The 24,976-nt window shown below is 40.4% G+C and overlaps 1 protein-coding gene across 3 annotated transcripts in view; it reads right to left on the minus strand.

The window, feature by feature from the left end:
* peak1 (pseudopodium-enriched atypical kinase 1) overlaps nucleotides 1–24,976 on the minus strand; it is a 227,674-nt gene that overhangs the window by 42,620 nt on the left and 160,078 nt on the right. For all 3 annotated transcript variants that reach the window (XM_055155511.1, XM_055155510.1, XM_055155512.1), the window contains one exon: nucleotides 1,208–1,579. In XM_055155511.1, coding sequence (XP_055011486.1) covers nucleotides 1,208–1,434 — 227 coding nt within the window. In that variant the 5' untranslated portion in view covers nucleotides 1,435–1,579. The remainder of the gene's footprint in view (nucleotides 1–1,207; nucleotides 1,580–24,976) is intronic.

A 24,976-nucleotide genomic window follows, 5' to 3' on the forward strand; every position in this document is an offset into this window, starting at 1 on the left:
TAAATAATTAGCATGACAGACTGTAGAACTTTGCGCAAATAATAAGATATACTTAAATATAGTAAAAAAAGGTTTAAAAGGTCAACATTTGGACACTGTTTTGACTCACATCCAGTCCAAGTAATTTTCCATCTGAGAGAAAACTTATAAAGTTCTCATGATTTGTACCACGTTTTTAGGACTATAAATTGCTTGGGTGGTCCTGTGACTTATATATTAAAGTTTTCACACTGACAGCTGCGAGAGGCTCTAGTCTTGTGTGTCAGTATCTGCTGCTCTTGTTCCTAGTGTACCACTGTCACTTCACTCTACTGCACATGTCTCCTGCAGAAAGAGCCTCTGTCCTGTCTGTATCATGTCAGTCGATCGCACCTTTACTTCTGTACCACTGAAAATATTTAATTTAAACAAACCATCCTGTCAGGATTCAGAAAGGCCGGAATAATTCTAACTGGAACTGATGCTGAGTCTGATGACAGCGACACAGAGGAGGAAGCGGCGCTCTGTTTACCTCCGGAGGTCACTCAGTTGCTCAGAAGTGACACAGAGGATGAAGAATTGAATGGATTTAGTGATTTGGAGTGAGATGGAGAGTTTGGTAAACTTGTTCTGTTGTTTATGTTATATTTATCTGAAGAACTGTTCATATGTGACGTTAACAGTCTGTTGTTCTCTGTTCTACTGTTATTACTAGAACTTGACTTTCAACAGGAAATGTCAGTTCCTGGTCTTTGATTTTATAAAATACATTTCTCCACAAAAAGTCGACTTATAGCCCGGTGCGACGTTCATTACGCATTTTTTCCCTTATGCAACTTATAGTCCAAAATTATGGCAGGTCAATTCAGGATTCAGTACTGTATTTAATATGAAATTGTGTTTGGATGTTCCTATTTTCATTGTGCTTCTAATGTCCAAGACAAATTTCTCCACTTATAATAAAGGCTTATCTTATGTTATATTATACAATCTAAAATGCTTGGTACCCCTCATTTTAAATATGAGTAAATTAAAAACTAATTTCTGATCTGTTTTACTTGCTGGGGTGCCTGATCTTCAAACCATGAAAGAAGCATATATTTAAATCCATCTAACTCTAGTTTCCTTTGGCACATGACTAGATGATGCATACAATCTTTGACCACTAGCAGAGCTGTAGAACTGCCAACCCTGATGGTTAAAACATAATGATCCAAACCAAACTGACCTGGCCGATCCACTGCCTGCCCTCTGTGCGTTGAGAGACAGCCCGGTGTTTGCCCTGGCGCCCCCTGGTGGTAGACCTTGGTGGTGCGTCCCTGAAGGCCTCTGCTCTGGGATGGGCCTCGCTCCTCCTCCGCTCCCCGTCAGGCAGTGCAGGCTCTTGGGTTTGAAACAGTTCTTACATTCGCCCGGTTTCCACACATGCTCTGTGAAGGTGCTGCAGGCGGACATGGCTGATGGGTGGGGCTTGGATGGGGGTATGGGTGGGGGTCGTGGGCGTCAGTGAACTGGGAACCCCTCCATCAAACCACAGGCTGCACCGACCGACTGTGGAGCGGGAATGATGAAGGCTTCAGATGAATACGGGGAGCTGGACCTGAGGGAAAGAAGAGACTGGAGATTAGTGATAGTAGACAGGAGATCTGGCTTTAAAGCTGCACCTTAGGGCTGCAAGATGAATCGCAACTGACAAGAAATCATTTGAATGGACACAATGAACAACGAGCAAAGGCTGCAATTAATAATATTGTACATAAAATAAGATATCCTCCCTCGGGAGGTGTTCAGGAGGCCCCGGGGAAGACCCAGGACACGCTGGAGGGACTATGTCTCTTGGCTGGCCTGGGAACGCCTCGGGGTTCCCCCGGAGGAGTTGGAGGACGTGTCTGGGGTGAAGGAAGTCTGGGAGTCCCTGCTTAGGCTGCTGCCCCCGCGACCCGGCCCCGGATAAGTGGACGAAAATGGATGGATGGATAAAATAAGATAATCCTCATGTTAGGCCTCTTGTATTAGATTGGCAGAGCACATTTCAGTATTTTTGGCAATTCTTCTAAAATGTAAACGTTGAACTGAATCTTATAATTAAAACATAAATCCCAAATCATCCATCCATTTTCTTCCGCTTATCCGGGGCTGGGTCATTGGGGCAGAAGTCTAAGCAGGGACTCTCAGACTTCCATCATTTTGGACACTTCCTCCAGCTCCTCCAAGGGACCCCAAGGCCAGCCCAGAAACATAGTTCCACTAGTGTGTCCTGGGTCTTCCCCGGGACCTTCCTATGGGACATGCCCGGAACAGAGTCCTGTACTGAGTTGGGTACCCGTGAGTACCCAGCAGGTTTCAACAGCCATGTACAAACTGTTGTAATCAAACAGTGTATTCAGTCGGCCTACAGGGAGCTACAATACTGTAGTCTACGTCACTTTACAGCAACTGCAGCAGTTTTCCTAGTCAGCATTCATGGTTTGAGGAGCATCAGCATAAAGGACAAGATGAAAGTTAAGTTGGCGAGCTGTGGTTATAAAATATTTCTCAATGATTCTTCCTCCTGAGAGAAGTCAGCTGAAGAGGAGCAGAGAGGAAATCCCACATCTGTCCAAAAAATTACATATTTCAGATCATTCAGCCCTTGTGCACCATGAAACTTTTCTGCTACTTTGCTTGAAATGTTCCAGAGTATGGCACACACTTCTATTGTCTATTCATTAAATTACAGGAATTGTATTGCCCAAAATACTTGGCTTGGTGGTGTCACCTGCTTATTATAACCAAGTTTAATACCAAGGTAGGAGGAGAGAAGGTTTCAGACTTTTAGTGCCCCTTTATTTCAGAATCGGGTAAATGAAGAGTTTATTTTCTTTATTTTATTATATTATTTTTTTTATATTAAACTATTTGAAGTAAATAATTCATTTAATATAAATAATTAATGAATTATTAATTAATTAATGAATTATTATTATTATCTTTATTATATTACAGGTAGTATTTGTGAAAATAAATCTGATTGAAGTAAAATAGGAAATGCATAAGATTTTAACTTCAGGAGTTTAAAAGTATTGAATGTCTGGATGGATAAAATAAGCCATGTTGTTATTATAAAAAGCAAACTGAAATACTCAAAGTGTCCATGAGGGGGCAAACTCTGCACATCTTCCTGTGGTCCTCTTGTGAACTGTCTTCAGTAGAAACTTTTAAGTTTAAGAAATATTACAGTGAAGAGATTATAATGAGGACAAAATCTGATCTAACTTTTGTGCTTTGCCCGGACCTGCCCCGGAGAGACACACTGCTCTAATTACAAGTGTTTGATCCCACGGGGCCCTTCACCTTCTACTTCATTAACAGTTAGAGACACAAACACAGAGGTTTTGTTCATGGCAGGGCCTGTGTAACTCTGTGGGAGATTCACTGTGAGGGATCAGGGGCACAAACGTCCACGTAGAATCAGGTACAATTTTACTGTAGTAATTTAAGCACTAACGTATTCTGTATAAGTATGAATAGGCCAGAATTAGTAAGAATAAGAACAAAGTATTAATGTATTTATGGTGTATCTTCATTGAACTTATCACTGATTGCAATCATTTTGGTCGTGATAATCCTGACACAAAATTTCAGTATTACTATGTATGCAGGCTAAGAACAAATACACAAAAATATTGCTAAAAGAAAAATATTTGTGGAATCTCTCAACCATTTTATTTATTTATTTTTTTATTTCATAGCTATTTATATTTATAAGTTATGTTTCAATAATTTGAAAAGCCAATATTACACTATTTCCTGATCAGATTATTTTGAATTTGCAGGCTTTGTGTTGCATTATTTATTTATTTTTGTATGAAAAGCTCTCTCTAAATAAAGTTTGATTGATTGATTGATTGATTGATTGACAGACTAATAATAAGAGGGTTACTCAAACGTGTGAATCAAACAAAACACAACTGCAGGTCTGTTTTTTTTCAGGAGGGAACAACATTAGAACAATTTTGTCTGATATAGGATGTTTATAAATCAGTGTGAAAGAAAAAGAGCAGAAAAAATTTTCCAAAACAGCTACCACAGGATTTTTAAAGTAATATTACACAAGTAACAGATAATTAACACAAGCAGAGTTCCTCAGCCATCTCATATTTTCAGAACATGTAATCATCCAGTTTTGTGGTTCTACATTGAAAAAAAAATCTAGAAATGACATATTCACGAGGAAGGATGTGTCCAGGAGAAACGCCCAAAGGATGAACAATAAAAAGTGGAAATCTGACGTTTGTGAAAGGATTTATACAGAGAGACCACATCACAGCATCCTGACGGGAAACAGGCCGTAAATCTGTCGTCATAACCAGCTTCAAAATGTAAACACAACACATAATGGGCTACAGAAAATGTATGATTCCTGCAACAAGAAATCAAGTCGTGTTATTTTTTATTTGTTTTTACAACATTTGTTGTTTACTCTTAGAAGCAGAATAGAAACAAATTTTTTCACAAGTTAAATGATAATACTCAAGTAGAGACGGGCAGTAATCACATTTTATTCAATTTGAGATCTTAGGAGCAGAGTTCAGATTTTGGAGAAATAAAAGAGAAAGTTTTTTTTGTGTGTTAAATTGAAATAGAAGTTTATTTAGAAGGTTTGTCTTGTCACTTGGTATTGAAAAAACATCACCCCTCTCTCTGTAACTGCTGCTGTCAGGCTCCTCATTTTGGTCTAAAAATGTTTGTTAGGGTGGTCCTTACCCAATGGAAAAACATAAAAGTTCAAAATGTGTCTCTCTGACCCCATAGATATTTAGCATTTAAATTACCGTATTTTTTGGACTATAAGTCCAACTTTTTTCATGGTTTGGGTGTTTCCTGCGACTTATAGATTAAAATGTTCACACTGAGAGGGGGCGCTCTACACTTGTGTGTCAGTATCTGCTGCTCCTGTACCACTGTCACTTGGGTCTACTGCGCATGTCTCCTGCAGAAAAAGCAGGTCTTGCTGCAAGTAGTGAAATCTGCAGTAGAAAATGGTAATCGAGCAGCAGAAAGAAAGTTTGGAGTGAGCGAGAAACTCGTGAGGGACTGGCAGAAAACAGGGAGAACACAGCTTCACAGTAACCAGGAGTGTCTGCAGTGCAACTTTCCTGGAAGTCACTGGATGGATGGACAAAGCCTGGACTTCAGTGACACCAAAACCATCCTGTCGAGATTCAGAAAGACCGGAATAATTCTAACTGGAACTGATGCTGAGTCTGACAGTCTGACAGCGACGCAGAAGAGGAAGCGGCCCTGTGTTTACCTCTTTTGGTTGTGAAGAAGTGACACTGAGGATGAAGAATTCAGTGGATTTAGTGATTTAGAGTGAGATGGAGAGTTTGGTAAACTTATGTTATGTTGTTTATGCTATAATTATCTGAAGAACTGTTCATATGTTACGTAAACATATTAATGCTTTTTCAGTCTGTTGTTCTCTGTTCTATTGTTATTACTAGAACTTGACTTTCAAGATGAAATGTCGGTTCCTGATCTCTGATTTTATAAAATACATTTCCACAAAAAGTGCGACTTATAATGTGATGCGACTTATATGTGTTTTTGTCTTCGTCACTTATACTCCGGAGCGACTTATGGTCTGAAAAATACAGTATTTAGCATTAAAAAGCAGGTTTAACAAAATCCATGCATATTTGGAGGTAGCTCAAAGACATTGAAGTTTTTGTTATTGTGGCATCATTACTGCTAAAATACTGAAGGAAACACAATTAAAGAGTCACATTTTTGCAACATAATATTCTGTTCACTCAACAGGCACATGCATTTGTGTCTTATGAAAGAAAACATGATATTGACTGATGGAAAAATATTTTGCTGAGGACGTGTTTCAATTAGAGGCAATAAAAAACAAAGTTCAGTGCAAACTCTGTGAAGTGTTTGACTGAGAAAATCTTGATTCAATAATGCTGGGCCCTCCTGTGGTACATGTGCACACTGTGTTCCCTCTCAGGCTCGTGTCAGTGTCATCACTGCACGACCATCATCCTGTTTTGTTTTTTGTTTTGTTTTTTATCATACTTTTTATAATCACCCGTTCTTTCAGGAGCAGTAAGCAAAACATGGGGCGCCTGGGGATCCATCTCCATGATCTTGTTGCTAGTCTTGGTCAGGACCTTAAGTGAAGGATTTTACCTATGGTGCATGTTTTAGATTGATGGGGGAAACTGGAGGAAACCCACTTAGATGCGGAGAGAACATGCAAACTCCACTTTGAGCTACCTATAAATATGAATGTATTTTCATAAAACTTTATAGACCACAATTTCTACTCAATTTCAGCATTTTGGGAAAGTCTGACCATATGATTTTAAAAGTTCATAAATAAGGACCATCCTTATGTTCATATTAACCTGCTCTACAAATCCGTATTTTTCAGAGTATAAATCGCTCCAGAGAATAGGTCGCTCCAGCCAAAAAATGTGTAATGAAGAAGAAAAAAACATAACAGCACAACACAAACTACAACTCCGTGCAACTTCGGTGTCACTGAAGATCATGCTTTTTCAGTGACTTCCAGGAAAGTTACATGATGTACCCTCCCAGTTCCCAAGAAGTTGTGTTCTCCATTCCCGCTTTCCACCAGTCCCTCACAAGTTTCTCGCTCACTCCAAACTTTCTTTCTGCTGCTCGATTACCGTTTTCTGCTTCATATTTCACTACTTGCAGCAAGACAATGGCTTTTTCTGCAGGAGACATGCACAGAGAACTGATACACAAGCCTAGAGCGTCCTCTCTGTCAGTAAGAAAATATTAATATATAAGTTGCACTGGAGTATAAGTCGCAGGAAACACCCAAACCATGAAAAAAGTGCGAGTTATAGTCTGATAAATAAGGTAATCTTTGTGTTTTTCTTTCGTGTTATATTTTGCCCGTAAATAAATTCCTATTCCTAATATGAAACTTCCAAATCCACTCTGTTAACTGCAGCCACAATGAGCTTCATATGACTGAAGCTGAACACTATGTATGACGTCACTAGCCTGATTCATCAGCTGGTTTCACTTCGTGGAAACCGTCTGACATCGCAGTGTTAGAATTCGTTCGCTCGATAGTAAGCGGGTACTTTTTTTCCATTTAACCAATTGCTGCTCTTTGTTCGTGACGTATGTAATGCTCCGTTAACAGGGCTAACTGGTATATTAAGCTTTTCCCAAATCCCGTAGGAAGAAGGACAATAACGTCTTTCCCCTTGATAAAATTCACCAAACATTCTCTTTGTTCCGGCTTTAAATCCTCGATCTCGGGAATCATTGCCAACACAGAATGTATGACTCTTCGGTGATTGGCTGGTGCCTGAACTCGCACTTCCGGGATTTTTGTGAACCATTTAGTGTATTCCGATTTCTGACCTAGGCAGCGGAGGCACAAGGTGGCACCACTCAATAAAATTTTTCTCCAAGTCTCCAAGTTTCTATCTTTTATGGTTGGAAAGTTATGCGCGGTTATATAAAACATATTCAGTCATTTTGTCATTCCGTTTTCATATACCGTTGGTCTGGAAGAAGAAGTAAACAGCAATGACTCAACCGAAAGAAAAACAACTTTATAGCGTAACAAAAAGACAAAAGACACTGCTACTGCAATTCAGAATAATCACTATCCACCTCGACATACAAGGTCAGGTCCGTCCCTAAACACACTGAGCTCTGAGGAGGGGAATAGCTGGAATAGTTTGAGACAAAAGGCGTATTTTGCAGTGTACAGTTATACTCATTATCTCAGCTGACAGGTCAGATTTAGAGCTGTGTTTTGCTCGCAGATGTCCGGCAGCTGTTGCACATTTGTTCAGATTGATAAGAGGTCGCTCCAAAAAAGACATCAATTTACGGGAATAAAATCTGACACTGCGGTCACGTTTGAAGACCGAGCGGCAGCAGAAGCGAGGAGAGGATGTCTGTTTATTTCACAATCAGGGTAAGGTTTTTAGCCCGTGTACCGCCAGTGGAGCCTCGCCGCAGTTTGAGAAGCCCTGGCATAAACAGTCCCCCTCATAGCCTGTAGCTACATAACACACACTGCTATTCCTGCATTAGTTTTATTACATAACAGATTGTGCAGGCCTCTAGATGAGAAGTGCTGGGTCCTATTAAACGTGTGGTAAGTCATCGCAGTAATATTCCCAGCATCAGAGGAGGCATGAGCTCAGTGAGGTTATTTTAAAACAGCACAACACAAACTGCACTCAGGTTTATCACTGTACATGTACGATATGGTCTTATATGAAATATGAAAGTGCCCCTCCTAGAAACCTCCATCTTAACGTGGTGGAGCTACTGTAGGTTGTCAGTGGCTTCAGGTCCCTGGTAGGGTCTCCCACTGGTCCTAGGGCACATCCATCCATTTTCTTCTGCTTTATCCAGGGCAAGGTCGCGGGGGCAGTGAGTAAGTAAGTTTTATTTATTTACATATGTCACAGAGACACTACGAGCATTATTCATTCACTCCAGACCCGGTGGTGATAAACTGCTATTGTAGCCAGATCTGTCCTGGGGCAGACTGACTGAAGTGTAGCTGTCAATCAGTGCTATCAGTCTCTCTGACCACCACCATCACTCACACACACCACTTTCATACAAGGCAAAGTGGGTGAAGTGTCTTGCCTAAGGACACAATGGCAGTTTTTGTGACCGGTGTTCCTCTGTGGCACTTCATTTTCCCAGTGGTCTCCCATCCAAGTACTAACCAGACCTGACCCTACTGAGCTTCTGAGATCTGACGGGCTGTGAGAAGCTGAGGCAGCAGTGTTGAGCAGGGAGGCCCAGACTTCCATCTCCAAACACACTTCTTCCAGCTCCTCTAGGAGGGTCCTGAGGTGTTCCCAGGCCGAGCCAAGAGACATAGTCCCTCCAGTGTGTCCTGGGTCTTCCCCGGGGCCTCCTCCCTGTGGGACATGCCCGGAACACCTCTCAAGGGAGAAGTGCAGGAGGCATCCAGAACAGATGCCCTCCCTTCAGCTGCTCCTCTCGATGTGGAGGAGCAGCAGCTCTACTCCAAGCTCCTCCTGTGTGACTGAGCTCCTCACCCTATCTCTAAGAGAGCACCCAGCCACCCTGTGGAGGAAACTCATTTCGGCCACTTCTTTCTGTGATCTTATTCTTGTCATTATCCAAAGCTCATGACCATAGGTCACAGGGCACAGGTCAGACTAAAAGTGGTTCAGATTCCCCAATGACATGTATGATATCAAGACCAGTTACAACGCTCAGATTGGTGTTGAAAACCAGATACTAATCGATACTAAAACTAGTATTGAAAGATTCTAATTGTGCAGTTGCATTTACAGGACAGAAATGAACCATTCCAGAATGATCTTGAGCTGGATCAGAACAAGTATAATGGAACCGACCTGGACCACTGAGGGATTACACACATACTGTATAAGACCACATGGTAAAATGGTAAAAGTTTTTTATTATCATCGTGGTATCAGAATCAGTATTGAGTATCGAGCCTATTCGTTAGCATGGAAATTGAGTTTGAAACTGTAGTCCTGCTGCGTGTGGGTTTGTCGGATCATTCATTCTCTCCATCTCTCCCTCGCCTCATAAAAACGTTACTTTAGTGCACACTTTTATATTCCAGCAGGTCTCTTGACAGCAGCTTGGACCCTCTGTAGTCTTATTTAAAGGTGTAGATCAATGTCCCATTACAGACGCTTTAATGACTGAATCTGTGGCTGCTATCGACCAGAGCAGAGAATCACTGAGCTACAAGAGACTTTAATTACAGCGATAATACAACATAAAGGGTCATTTGGTGTCTGCCTTTTCAAGTGGAGGAAATGTACCTGCTGGTCTCCATGGATACGTTATTGCTTCCCTTGAATGTTCCACAGTGAAGCATGAACGTGCTTTGTGTTTATTCAATAACAAGTGTTTCCAGCGTGAGCGGCGTCGCCTCTCCACAGATCTGACCTTAAACTGATGGCTTGTCTAATACTTGTCTCCATAAGTTTAATGCCATGTTGCCTAGGCTGACCAGACTGGGGTTTTCAAAAAGAAGAACAGCTGGTTTGTGGGCAAAAAAATTGGCGATGTTTGTACTTTATAACCGGCGATTTACGTTGGTGTTCGAATTTAATATTACAAATGTGTGATATTGTGTGTATGAGGGGGTCTGCGGTCCTCACCAGAAGAAGTTTGGACAATTTAGTGTATGTCATTGCATTTAGAGGTCTACTTGTAGGTAAAAACGACAAAATATTTTATCAGAAGTGCCTTTCTTTAAGACGGTGATGGTGTTTTTGGGGCTTAAAAATGCAAAAATCTGTAACCACCCTCCAGAGTGGAAAAGCTGAATACACTCCACTGTAGCGTTTCCGTCTACACTGCCCAAGACGCAAAACTCTGGTCAGATCTGCTCACGTCGTGTACACGTTAACGTCACATACATCACCACCTAGTAGGGTTGTACAAAAATATCGAAATATCATATCATTTAATCTGATGATACAGTATCGATATCGTGGCTTATTAAACCATATCAAATCGATTTGACATAGTCCCTCCAGTGTGTCCTGGGTCTTCCCCGGGGCCTCCTCCCGGTGGGACGTGCCCGGAACACCTCCCGAGGAAGGCGTAAACAAGGCATTCGGAACAGATGTCCGAGCCACCTCAGCTGCTTCTCTCGACGTGGAGGAGCAGCAGCTCTACTCCGAGCTCCTCCAGTGTGACTGAGCTCCTCACCCTATCTCTAAGGGAGCGCCCAGCCACACTGCAGAGGAAACTCATTTCGAGCGCTTGTATCCGCGATCTCGTCCTTTCGGTCACTACCCAGAGCTCATGACCATAAGTGAGAGTAGGAACGTAGATTGACCAGTAAATCGAGAGCTTCGCCTTTCAGCTCAGCTCCCTCTTCACCACAATGGTCCGATACAGCGACCGCATCACTGCCGACACTGCACCGATCCACCTGTCAATCTCACGCTCCATCCCCCCCTCACTTGTGAACAAGACCCCGAGATACCTGAACTGCTCCACTTGAGGCAGGGACTCTCCACCCACATGGAGAGGGCAAGACACCTGGCTATCGTATCGTGGCCTATGTATCGTATCAGCAACTTCCTAATGATACCCAGCCCTACCACCTAGCGTCACCACCTAGCCTCCTGGCATGTGCACCCAATCCAATCCCACACACTTTTGCGTCACCGTATGCATGCTGATTTCCTTCTGAAAATGCTTGTCTAATAAAACGTCAAAGACGTGACACCAATTTTGCGTCTTCTGTTCAGACCATCATCATATAAACGTAGCCTGTGATTCAGAGCAGGAAAAACACTACAGAGTTTAGCCTTAAAACAGGACGTCTGAACACATGTTTGATCTGTATTTGTCCTGTATTTATCATGAGAACCTTCTGCTGAGGGTGAGACTATTACTGTTTAGCGTGTGCGGGCCGTGGTTACGTGATTTAAGTTTGCAACTTTTTCAGATGGGATTTATGAAGGTATCTCTGCGAGTATGAGGTCAGTTTTCATCAAATAAAAAGGGGTGTAGAGTTTGAGCCATGAAAAACTGCATTATTGCATCCAGCCTCTCCACAGTAGCTAATATGCCTTCGTAATAATATCTATCTCTAAATGTAAGAAACATCTGTCTGTCTGTGTGTTTGTCTGTTCCACACATAACTCTCAAACCGCTGATCGGACACATCTCCAACTCGGAGATTGTCATCCTAAAGGGACGGGTGTGTGCAGTGCCAATTTTCATGTTGTTAGGACAAAAAATGCCAAAATAAATACTAGTGCTTTGTAAATGTAGGTGCATTTTCTGATCCAAAGCAGTCTGGAGGAGTTTAGACACACGCTGTTGGAGAAGCGCCGGTGATTGTATCCATCTAAGTATAATAAAATCTTAATAAAATACATGATTGAATCTGATCAGATGAGCCAAGACTGGTGCCAATACTAAGAAAAGTGTCCTCCTCAAAGCTGTCGACACTTTTTAAAATCTCAGTCATTTTGGGCTCATTTAGAATTTCCTCCTGGATATTTTTTTTGAGACATGTCCGGGAAAAAGAGGACGTCTGGTCACCCTCATGCTGCCATACTAAATCTGTGTCCCAATGTCCACCCAAGCCCCTAACCCCTCATTCACTACGTAGGCTTGCACTCTTTAGTGGACTCTTTCGTGCTCTCGTTCACAGAGAGATTCAGACTACGTTTATATGATGACAGTTTGAACAGAACACGCAAAAGTGATGTCGCGTCTAATATCGTCGGTCTGTGGAACATAAATTGGCATTTCTTCCTCTAAACGGGGAACGCCACTTTCAACATCCGGTCTAACATATATGTCAAAGTAAGACTTGTTAGTATTGAAGTAAGAGTTGTACATTGACGTTAGCATTGAACGTCACGTAGTAAGGGTTAGGGTTAGTGTAAATCTACGGCTATGTGACTTATCAATAGCAAATGTCAAGGCTCATGCCATGCTATCATTACTGAGAAAAAGCGAAAAAGCAGAAAAGTGCAAACTCTTTCTGATTGGTTGATTACACGCTACAGGAATGCCCATTAGGGAGTTTCTGTGGCACGTCTGGAACGGCCACGCTGTAGACCGACACTCCTCGTTGCGTCTTCACTTTATATTCCGCGTTTAGACGAGCGTTTTCGGGAGGAAATCTGCGTACATACGGACACAAAAGTGTGTGGAATTCGATTGGGTATGCATGCCAGGCTGGTGACGCTACGTGGTGATGTACGTGACGTAAATGCGTACGAGGCGTGAGCAGATCTGACCAGAGTTTTGCGTCTTGTGCAGTGTAGACGGAAACGCTACGGTGGAGTGTATTCAACTTTTCCACTCTGGAGGGTGGTTTCAGATTTTTGCATTTTTAAGCCCCAAAAACACCATCACCGTCTTAAAGAAAGGCACTTCTGATAAAATATTTTGTCGTTTTTACCTGCAAGTGTTCTCATGGAAAGTGTCTCGAGGCATGGGACTCTGGCATCTTGATTTCTGTCATAAATTATGATCAGATCAGACTGGCACACAAGTGTTTATGGACTAATAATAATCATACAAGTTTTGATCAAGCTGGATTTCACACAGACATTGGATTCAGCTTTTTGTCTGAGATGTGGAAATGATCGCTCTTTTAACACTAGCACCTTTACACCAGAATGTTTTAGTGTCCGTCAAATGCTTTTCTCCATGGAGATGTTATTGCTTTGTCTGGAATGTTTCACAGTATGGCATTAAACCTTTCTATCTTCATGGAGACCAAACCAGACAAACAACAGCCAAACAACTTTACAAGAGTTTTCCTCTCACATCACCGACACACAGCCCCTCCATCTGAGCCCCACGTCTCTGCTCTTGTGCTGTCAACATCTCACAGTCTCCTCTTCATGTTCAAAGTGAGTCCCCGTCCTCCCCTCTGGCTCCAGCTCACTCGCATCAACACTCAGGTTTGTTCAGATGTTTGTGTTCCATATTTATGCCCACGGTACTTTTACTGTCTGGTGACACAAATCCTCTTCTTCTGAAAAATGGACAAACTTTATCAAACTGCTTCAAAACCCGACAACAAAGGTTGTTGGCTATAAGAAAAAATGTAAGTGTGATACAGCCACTTTGAACTCCTGAGGCAGAAGTGGAGTAACAAGTCACTTTTTTTTTTTTAAATATTGATTTTATTGTATGTTTAGACCAGACCAGTGTGTAAGCCACGACATGTGTGTGTTAGATTTGTGGCAGAAAACCTAAGTTAGATAATTGAATAGTTTGGATTTAGTATTTGATTTTATCATTATCATTTCATTACATCATTTTATTTTGTTTGCATGTGTAGAAAACTTTGTTTAGAAAGGCGCTGTATAAATAAAATATCACTATATTATAATAGGAAATTTACACTGTAACCTGTTTATTTAAAATAAAGATTTCAGTGTTTCCAGTCATTTCTTTCTCTTATATAGTGGCAGCCTTATTTGATAGAAGATACAGGTCTGTGGAAATGATCTCCTACACCCAAATTCATATAAATAAGTGAATATTTTTCAGAGTATAAATCACACTTTTTTCATGGATTGGGTGGTTCTGCGACTTAAACTGAGAGGCGAATTTTCACACTGAAGCCACAAGAGGCTCTAGTCTTGTGTGTCAGTATCTGCTGCTCTTCTTCCTCCTGTACCACTGTCACTTCACTCTACTGCACATGTCTCCTGCAGAAAGAGCCTGTGTCCTGTCTGTATCATGCCAGTTGATCGCACCATTACTTCTGTACCGCTGAAAATTTTACATTCACAAATTTATGAAGACTGAGAAGACTGAACACAAATGCCCCCAAAAAGAAAATCATATTTTGCAGATTACAAGCTGCAAGTCATGAAATCTTCAGCTGAAAGCGGTAATCGAGCAGCAGAAAGAAAGTTTGAAGTGAGCGAGAAACTTGTGACACCGTGTAACTTTCCTGGAAGTCACGGGATGGATCAACAAAGACCAAAACCATCCTGTTAATTCTAACTGGAACTGATGCTGAGTCTGACGACAGCTACACAGAAGAGGATATGGCGCTCTGTTTACCTCCAGAGGTCACGGAGTTGCTCAGAAGTGACACCGAGGATGACGAATTGAATGGATTTAGTGATTTGGAGTGAGATGGAGAGTTTGGTAAACTTGTTCTGTTGTTTATGTTATAGTTTATCTGAAGAACTGTTCATATGTGACGTTAACAGTCTGTTGTTCTCTCTTCTATTGTTATTACTAGAACTTGCCTTTCAACAGGAAATGTTGGTTCCTGGTCTCTGATTTTATATAATTTATTTCTTCCAAAAACATATCTGGTGCGACTTATATATGTTTTTTTCTGGCTTTCTGCATTTTTTGGCTGGTGCGACTTATATGCGCCTCTAATCCAGACAAATATGTTGTAAAACTGGGGAGCTCAGGGTCAGGGTTTGGCTTTGGCTTGGATCTATACAACTGTAAATGTCAAAATGCAAGGTAGCTTATATCGATGGCACAGCTCATTTCAAAAGAACACAATTTTTTGACATAAGAGTGAATAGATTCCATTATGCAAACTGCAGAGGGTGCACCATCAGAGGCAGTACCACAGCTTTAGAAACAACACTCCAGACAAAACATTATTGCAAGAGAATCAACTTCCAATTAAAAAGTGAATAGGCTTTGACAATGCAACATCTATACCTTAGCGATGTTCTGTTATAGTTTGAGCGAGATTAAAACATCTGTTGAACTTAAATTATTTGAGCTCACGACTTCCTCTGACTGAAAATCTCACCACACACTGAAGTTAGCTACAGACGGGAAACATTAAACAAATGTTCCCTTTAAACGGAACAGTGAAAATGTGAGGTTTGGGGCCCAGAGCTGGCCCCGGATCAGACTTCACTGAGGTCTCTTCTGAAAGAAATGAATAGTGTCCACGCACGAGCCAACGGAGATAAAACACAGCACCTGTTCAACACAAAATCCACAAGTCTGAACTAAGACGATCCAATGATACAAGAGGAAACGGCAGCCAGAAACTAAAGGAAACGGAGAGAGAGAGAGATGATATTTGCACTTTTTAGCGTACCACATTTCGGCCTTAAATCTCCGAAACAGATTTTGTGTGCAAAGTTTCATTTGAACATTTAGGGTCCATTAAGTGCTTTTCTTCATGGAGATGTGATTGCTTTGTCTGAAATGTTTCACAGTATGGCATTAAACCTTTCTATCTTCATGGAGATCAAACCAGACCAAGTTACGGGTCAGATCTGTGGAGAGGCGACCCGCTCACAGTCAGAATGCCTGTTTTTCTAGGGAATTTGGACTAAAAAAACAATCTGTAATTGAATAAATGAAAAGTAGATCTGTTTAAAGTCACACTGTGGAACATTCCAGGTAGATCAGGGGTGTCAAACTCATTTTGGTCCAGGGGCCGTATCCAACCTACTTTGGTCCCAAAGGGGCTGGATCAGAAAACTCATGGCATATAAACCCAAAAAATAACAATAGGTTTAAATATTTGTGCAGAATACATATTATAATATTATGAACAACATGAAACTTTAAGAAAAATGCAATTTCAACACAATGTTTTAACATGAACTTGTCTGCAAATAGAATCAGAAGAAGTCAATTTTTCTTGGAAAATCCTGCACTCGGCTCCACTTTTCTCATTTTTGACATTTTTCTGATGAGGGTGTCACGGTCAACAGTCAAAACGATCGTCCTTTAAGAGCGTTTGGAAAGAGACAAGTCTTCATTTGTGCTGCTCTGGTGGGAGGGGCCACGTACAGAGACGCTGGAGATGCTGCTATGGTAAGCGGCGCAGAACGACTGCACGCCCCACAATCCAGAGTGACCTATACACGAATCCACTCAGATGTCCCAGCACGACTTCAGTAAAGTACAAAGCCGCACCACCCACAGCGCACGTAAACACACACAGAGCAGACAGCGACCGCACAGCGAAACACCCACAGACACACTCATCACTCCACACGGACGAGGAACGAACCGAAAAAGCGAGTGCAATGTGCCACTTCTAGACACAACTGAACAACTGAGTCACTGCGAACACTCCAAACAAACAAAACCACTGACCCATCCAACTGTTGGGTTTCGTTTAAAGTCCAGTGTGGTTCATTTGTGAAAAAAGTTGGAAAATAGACCATTTAATGACAGTGCGTCTTATAATCCAGAGCGCCTAATAGCCCGGAAAATATGGTAAAATATTTTAGTAGAAAATCAGCCGAGGGCCAGATTAAAAGTCCTGTAGGGCCGGATCTGGCCCCCGGCAATGACATCTCCATAAAAACAAGCAGGTGACGGACCCCCAACCAAAAAGTTCCACCTTTACAGCTCACAAGAGTCTATTTTTGACTTATATATGACCTTGAACTTTCTGGAAAACACATGATCAACATTTAACAACTTCCCTCTTTGGTGGTTCTTTTTTATCAAGTAAAATGTTGAAATGAAGTTGCACTGAGTTGTTCAACCGCTCAAAAGTCTGTAAGCATATGCCAACCAGCTTTTCTTTATAATCTCCTTCATGGCTGACTTGACTCAAAATAAACCTCTAATTTCCACCAATTTGAAGCTCGAGTCCAGAGGAGCCTTCTGCCAAAAAGATTCCCCTTCCTGTCACTCCGGTTCCAGGGGCTGTAGTGAAGTGTGGCTCTCATTAGCAGCTCCATTCAAGTCGTCTGGACCCAAATCAACTTCTGAAGAGGCTGAAAAATAGCCCAGGATAATGAGACCCAGAGGACTAAAGCGAACAACTAAAACTTTTAAAAATACTTCAAATTGTTGAGTCAGGCATTCAAGTGGTTCTCAAAATGTGGAGAGTGGGCTGCTGGTGAAAGTTAAGAGGTCCTATATTATGCAAAACTGACTCTTGTGAGTTTTAAGTCATGTTAGAAAGTTGTTTCCTCCTCACAAACTGGCACACATGTTTGAGTAACTTTTTATTATCAGTCTGTCTACATCTCCAAAACTCAAACTGCTCTGTTCCACCTTGTGATGTCATGAAGCTGTAGTTTTAGTTAATATACATTTTACCTTTAGACCAGTAGAGACTGGCAATTCCAGGGCTGAAATGATCCCAATAATTCTAGTGAAAGTGTGTGGAGTTTAAAAACACAGTGGAGCACTTCCTGTATTAACACATGACATCACAGCTCTTGACCTCATACATTCTTGGACATTCATATAGATGAAAAACTTAGCTGGAAAATGCAAATAAATATAATTCTGGCAAAGTTGGTTAAAATTGTTGCTATAATGAGTAAAATGAAAAGACTTTAAATCAAAATTCTCTTTATTTATGGTAAAACTGTCTTTTCCTTCCATTCTTAAACTACTGTGTGGAAATATGGAGGAATACTTATAAATCAAATATTAATAACATTTTTCTACTACAAAAGAAGGTTATCAGAATTATTAATCATGTGAATTACTTTGTTCAAAAGAACGAGTTCACTGAACATGTTCATTTTTCAGTGAACTTTGAACTGAACACAACACATTTGTAAATCAAGAACTTCAATGCAAATTTGTTCAAATTATGTGAGATGAACGACGTATGTCACTGTTGGAGTTCAATTAAACATCGGGATTTGTTTTCACCCGATGAGTCGACTGAAAAGGTCTACTCACACTTTTTAGGGCCTGGCTCCACTGCACGTGTCAGCGTTTACCAGCGTAACCTTACAGTTTATGCAAATTAGCCATGGTTTTAAGTTTCTTTTCTGTAAGACTTAAACAAAGCTGCATTAAACACATTATAACGTCAAACGGGCTGATGTGGCTCTAGAGTGGTGATGCTTTATATGTTGTTAAGTCAGTTTGAAAAATAAGTTCAGCCTTTCACTTACATATCTCACCTAAAAATAAAATGAACTGAACTTTGAACAAGTTCATGAAAAGTGTGAAATTGCACAACACTGAACAAATCCTCTTTTTGTTAAGCTAAAAGTAATGTTTCTGTTGTTGTTTTGTTGACCTGAGTCCAGCTGTAGTGATGCACAAGGCCTAGAATCATCTGCTCCCTCCTTGTGTACACGACTTATTCGAGTAGAGAGTCACTATAACCTCAGAAGATCTTTAAAAAATGAAGATAAGAACTAAGAAAAAAAGTGATTGCATTTCTGTTCTGAGAGATGATTTGAAAAAGTCTAACACTGTAGAAGCCTTTAAAAAAAAGAATATAAAGTGTTAGGGGCGGCAGTAGCTCAGTTGGTAGAGTTTTGTTCACTGATCTGAAGGTTGGCGGTTCGAATCTCGACATAAACATTATTGGTTGAGCAGTCAGATTCACTGACCCACAGGTTGGCTGTTGTGATTCCAGCTCCCACAGATGAATGCTGTCGTGTGTCCTTGGGCAAGACACTTAACCCACCTCACCCCCAGTGTCTGTGTGCACTGGTGTGTGAATGTGTGAGTGGTTCCTTGTTGTAAAGACCTTCGAGTGCCTTGAAGGTGGAAAAGCGCTATAGAAAAATATGACCATTGAAAATAAAGCGTTATGTTTTGAAAGATATAGATCTCAGGAATAAATGAATTATGCATTTAATTGTGTTTGTTTAATTTATATTTTCTCTCTTATATTTACAGTAAGTTGTAAGCGAAATTGTAAATGTAAACTTGCTGTTCTTACGCTGCTTTTCTTTCTTGGAATTCTGCCGTTGTTTAACAGGGTTTGGCGTTAGAAGTAGTTTTTACTTCAGCCTAAACCCTTTTGGTCATGATTTATGAGGCTGTAGTCTATGTTTTGTTTTGTTTTAGTTTTATAGTGCTGCAAAATGACCGTATAAAACTACCACTACATCATAATCTGCTCTTGAGGTCAAAATACTGTCTGCTTCCTTCTGCCTGCATCTAATTGTTACGCGTTTTATTTCAAAGGATCAGGAAGTGTTCATTAGCATGCTAGTTATTGACAACATAATTTTGCTTGAGCCTCTGGGAACTGTTTTTATAAAGCGCTCGTAAACTCATCGTGGCGCTCTCAGAATCAGCATGTTTTGAGAAGCCCTTCGAATCAAATGGCAAACATAGGCCGTGTCACTTCACGAAAAAATGTTCCGCAGCATTGAGTTACAGGTTGAGTTACAGGTCAGATCTGTGGAGAGGCGAATGAATGTGCTCACAATAAGCCTGTTTTTCATGGTATTTTGAGCAATAAAAACACCTAAAATGATATAAATACACGGCCGACACGCGCAATACAATACTGTGGAACATTCCAAGCAAAGCAACAACATCTCCATGGAGACGAGCAGGCCGCAGACCCTCGACAAGAAAAGTTACATGACGGATTTTTAAATGACAGCTGAGATTTTACAAAAAGCGCATTCCCAGAGCTAGTGGAAAGATTAAAGTCAAGATAACAGCGGTGAAAATGCGACGTCTAAACATGTCCAGACCCAAAAATATGTTCAAATCTAATCAAACTTCTCCCAAGACATTCCTGCTCTGTTCTGGGAGACGGAGAATCGAAAACACATCTTTGATCCACGTCTGTCGCAATATGGAGTGAGAAGAAGCAGAGGAAATGGTACACAAAGCTAAATAAAAGCTGCGAGCGAGAGTGGGGCGTACACGGGGGTTAAAGTGTCCACATGAGCGATGGGAATGAGACGGAGACGTGTAATTAGCAACACAACTTTCACAATACAAACAAGTGGCTGCGATAACGGCCCGGGGAGAAGAAGACCACCTACGGAAACACAAGTGGAGCCAGAGGGAGCACACACACACACACACACACACTTCAGATTCATTAAGGGAAAAACAAGCAAGGATGGGATTGGAAAATGTGGATTTGAAATGTAGTGCAGTCTGTAGGTTTTTAAAGCTGCACTGTGTGACTTTTCTGATGGATGATTATCACAACAAAGAAATGATTGCTTTGTCTGTTCATGTTACAGCCACAGTATTGCATAAAAACAACTGTCTAGCGCAGGGGGGTCGAACATACGGCCCTGCAAGACCTTTAATCTGGCCCTCGGCTGATTTTCTACTAAAATATTGTAATTATATTTTCTATTAAAATATTGGTAATTTTCTGTGCCACTTAGCATAGCAGCATCTCCAGCGTCTCTGTGCGTGGCCCCTCCCACCAGAGCAGCACAAATGAAGACTTGTCTCTTCCCAAACGCTCTTAAAGGACGATCGTTTTGACTGTCCATTGAGGAAAGTGGACGCTGAGTGCAGGATTTTCCAAGAAAAATTGACTTATTCCTATTTGCTATTTAATATTAAAACATTGTGTTGAAATTGTATTTTTTTAAAGTTTCAGGTTGTTCATAATATTAGAATATTTTGTAAAAGAAGAGTTAATCAATAAAATAAAAAATAAAAATTCTGTAATAGATTTGCATTTCTCTGCACAAATATTTGAACTTATTGTTATTTTTGGGGTTTATATACCATGAGTTTTCTGATCCGGCCCCTTTGGGATCAAAGTAGTTTGGATACGGCCCCCGGACCAAAATGAGTTTGACACCCCTGATCTAGCATTTCTTTTATTAGGGGTGTTCTAGGAGTTTACTCGTCTTTATTCAGACTGGACCTGGGTAGGGCTGGGCGATATGGAGCAAAGCATATATCTCAATATATTTGCTATATCTCGGTATACAATATACAACAAACCAACAGAGGGCAGCAGGACCATAAGAACACAGTCACACTACTGTACATTAGAGCTATAACTGAACCCATCCAGACAGCCAGTGTTGGGAGTAACGCATTATAAAAGTAACAAATTACTGTCACGCATTGATTTTTGCTGTAGCGCAGTAATGTAAGGCATTACAGGGAAAAAAATTGTACTCGGTACCACATACAAAATGTTCTCTGCAAACTCGGGATGATTTAGGCAGTCAGAGGTTTCATTTTTGGTCCTTCCTGTGGATCAATCCTGCCCATCGCCTTCGCCTTTCACTATTTTTCAATTCCGTTGGGAAGGGAAACAGTTTGAACAGAGGTTTGAGTCACACACATCTGATTCCCTTTTGCATTTATGAAGTTTGCAAACAAATTTCTTGAGCTTTTTCCCGCTGTTAGGATCCAACAACCACACAATTACAATATCCGAATCCTAAAATTAAAATGTGACAATATCAGAAACAGAAACAAAAGCGATATGGTTCAAAAGACTAGAAAAGACTGGCTTTCTCATTAGACACATCCCACTGGGAAAACAAACATGGCAGTTTGATTCTCACTTTTTCAGAAAATCCTTCCCAGTATGAATTGCACAATGACCGAAAGTCCGAGATTCTTGATGCATCTATTTAACACTCAAAAATCTGAGTGTAAATTTATAGGAACGATCCAAGATGCCAAGACAGAAGCCAAAGTGATCTGATCTGATCTAATTTAGTAACAAGCAGGAAATGGTGAAGAGTGAAGCCACAGATGAGAACAGCCGATAGGAAACAGCCTCTGTCCTCCTCACTCACACAATCAAGTGCTTCTGCCTTGACATCTTGGATCTTTGCTGGAAAATTTTTCACTGCAGATTTTACACTCGGAATTTTGACTACTGAATTTGAGGGCTTGATAATATTTGTGGTGAATATTAAAAAGGTGAAATTTTTATTTTGAATTTTACATACATACATACATAAATGTACACTTAAAATATCACCAACTAAAATTCAGAATGAAAATAATTCAAACATCTTTTTTCAGAGTTAAACTAGAAAAGCAGTCAGAGAGCGCAGACCTCCGCCAAGGACTACCCCCATTTTTTATATAAATTGTGATAAAATCAGTCTTCTGGATCAGATCCGGATCAGCCTTTGGAATATGAAAGAGGATCCCATTGTCCATCCCTGAGTCAAATTTCATGGGGTTTGGTCAATAATTAACCGAGGTATTGAGAAACAATTTTTTTTGCCCCATTTACCACAATGTTAACTCAAATTTCAAAGTGATCCAGAATCCAGGATTTCTTCTGGATCACCCCAAAAATGAAATCAGTTCTTCCTTTTCACATTTCCAACAAATCCTGAAAATTTCATCAAAATCGGTCCATAACTTTTTGAGTTATTTGCTAACAGTCAAACAAACAAACAAAGAAACAGACAAACGCCGGCAAAAACATAACCTCCTTGGCGGAGGATAAAAATTCAAAGTGAGAAATTCAGTGGTAATTAAAATTCTAAATCTAATGGAACAAATTATCTTCCATAGTTGATCTTGGATAGGCTTTTTCTCACTGTAAAGCCCGACACACACTGATGAAACATGAGGAACATAGACGGTAAATGAACTAACCTACTGGCGATGCGTTTCAAATAGGAAGTGAGTATAGGGGCACTTCCTGTGTGGTATAGAATTTTGACCCCACGTTCAAAATACCATATCGTATTTTGACACCGGGGTCAGAATCCTATTATGGTATGTTGACCCCCCCATTGACCCCCCTGTGAAAATCTATATTTTATTAATAAAGAACTTGAATTCTATAGAAAAACTCTGAATATTAATACTAAATCTACAAATTAAAACATATTGACATATTTAAAAGTGTTTTTTTTTTAAGAACTCAGATGCATTTTTTATGTCGATTATAACTTTTGAATGTTAAAAATTACTTAGTTGTTTAAATACATATTTTACTGAAAATGAGATAAGCAGTTAGACGGGGGATCAACTGAGTAGTTAAATAGGTGATACCTATGGCTATAGTAATCTGACCCCCCAATATGTTTATTATGGTTATGATGAAGTAAAGTAAGAAGTAATGTTAGCTGAATATTGACAATGATCAATTATATATAAAGAGGTCAAAATCCTATGGCTATAGTAATCCGACCCCCCCAATATGTCAAAATGTCAACATTACTAAATTCAAGGTAATTATTTTTACAAACCATTGTCTAAATTGACATTATGATTAAAGATTATCTGAACATAGCAAACTAAAAACCATAACAATGTAAAATACAATATAAAAGTGACAAGATTGTTATGTATATGCAATTTTAACAATACGTTACATTTACACAAAATACCAAGTCGTTCTCCATCAAAACATTCCTTAAAATACCTTAAAAGAAGTGAATATGTAGAAATTTATAATAAAAGTAAATGACATGAGAAATAATGATCAGATAAGTAACTACTAAACAAGAAAGTAAGAGGAGTCAAAATCCTATAGACGGGTCACTTTACTATAGTGGTATGTTGACCCCAGGGTCAATGTACTGTGGAGGGTAAAATACTCTCACACCAGCTCCATCGAATCTGGCTCCAAATCACTTCACAATAACATTGTTGCTCTCTCTGTAACTGCTGCTGTCAGACTGTTCATTTTGGTCTTAAAAAGTTCATATTAACCCATTCTACATGATCCTGTTTTTTTTTTTTTTTTTTTTACTAGTTTGTCTGTAATTGTCAATTTCCTATTCCAGCCTCTAAATTCACCCTATAACTTCAAGCCTCATGAGCTTCATTTGACTGGAACCGAACACTGTGGATGACATCACACTCTCTTAGGCAACGTTCAGACTGCAGCCTGAAGTGACCCAAATCAGATTTTTTGGCCCCTATGTGACCTGTATCTGATCTTTTAATGACCGTCTGAACGTCACAGATCCGATTTTTTCAAATGCGACCTCAGGCCACTTGGATATGTGCTCCTGAAACTGATACATATCTGATCTTGACTTCAGTCTGAACAGCCAAAGTGCATTCATCCACCTACACGTTATCAACAAGCCACAAATGTACACAAACGTTCTTCTCGTCATACAAAAATTGTTAATGAACTCCGTGTCACTGAAGAGAAGCACATCTCTATCCCACCACTCTTGGTTATGTCTCCACATCCACACGTTCCTTTCAACGGACTGTCCCACAAAACACCACGACCAAAAACCTCGTCCTTCTCCTTCTCAATCTCCTCCTTAAAACAAGTTGTTCATGTTCTGGCTCCGGTACGAGAGGAACTTTAAAATCTCCAAGTGCTCAATGCTGCGTCCATGTTTGGACAACTTCTGTAAACACACAAGTCGCATTTAATTGGAAATGTGAACGACCTCGCAAAAACATTGGATTTCACAAAAAAATCCAAACTGAGCATTAAGCCCTGCAGTCTGAACATAGCCTTAGTTCTTTTTACAGTCTAATATGAGGACACACACACAGACACACAGACACACACAGATACACAGAGACACACACAGATACACACACAGAGACACACACACATAGACACACACACAGAGACACACACATAGACACACACAGATACACACACAGAGACACACACAGAGACACACACACAGAGACACACACATAGACACACACAGACACACACAGAGACACACACAGAGACACACACATAGACCCACACAGAGACACAAACAGAGAAACACACAGAGACACACACAGAGACACACACATAGACCCACACAGAGACACACACAGAGACACACACAGATACACACACATAGACACACACAGAGACACA

Source organism: Boleophthalmus pectinirostris, unplaced genomic scaffold, assembly GCF_026225935.1.
Source record: "Boleophthalmus pectinirostris isolate CB_2022bp ecotype Guang Dong unplaced genomic scaffold, ASM2622593v1 HiC_scaffold_2, whole genome shotgun sequence".
NCBI classification, from domain to species: domain Eukaryota; kingdom Metazoa; phylum Chordata; class Actinopteri; order Gobiiformes; family Gobiidae; genus Boleophthalmus; species Boleophthalmus pectinirostris.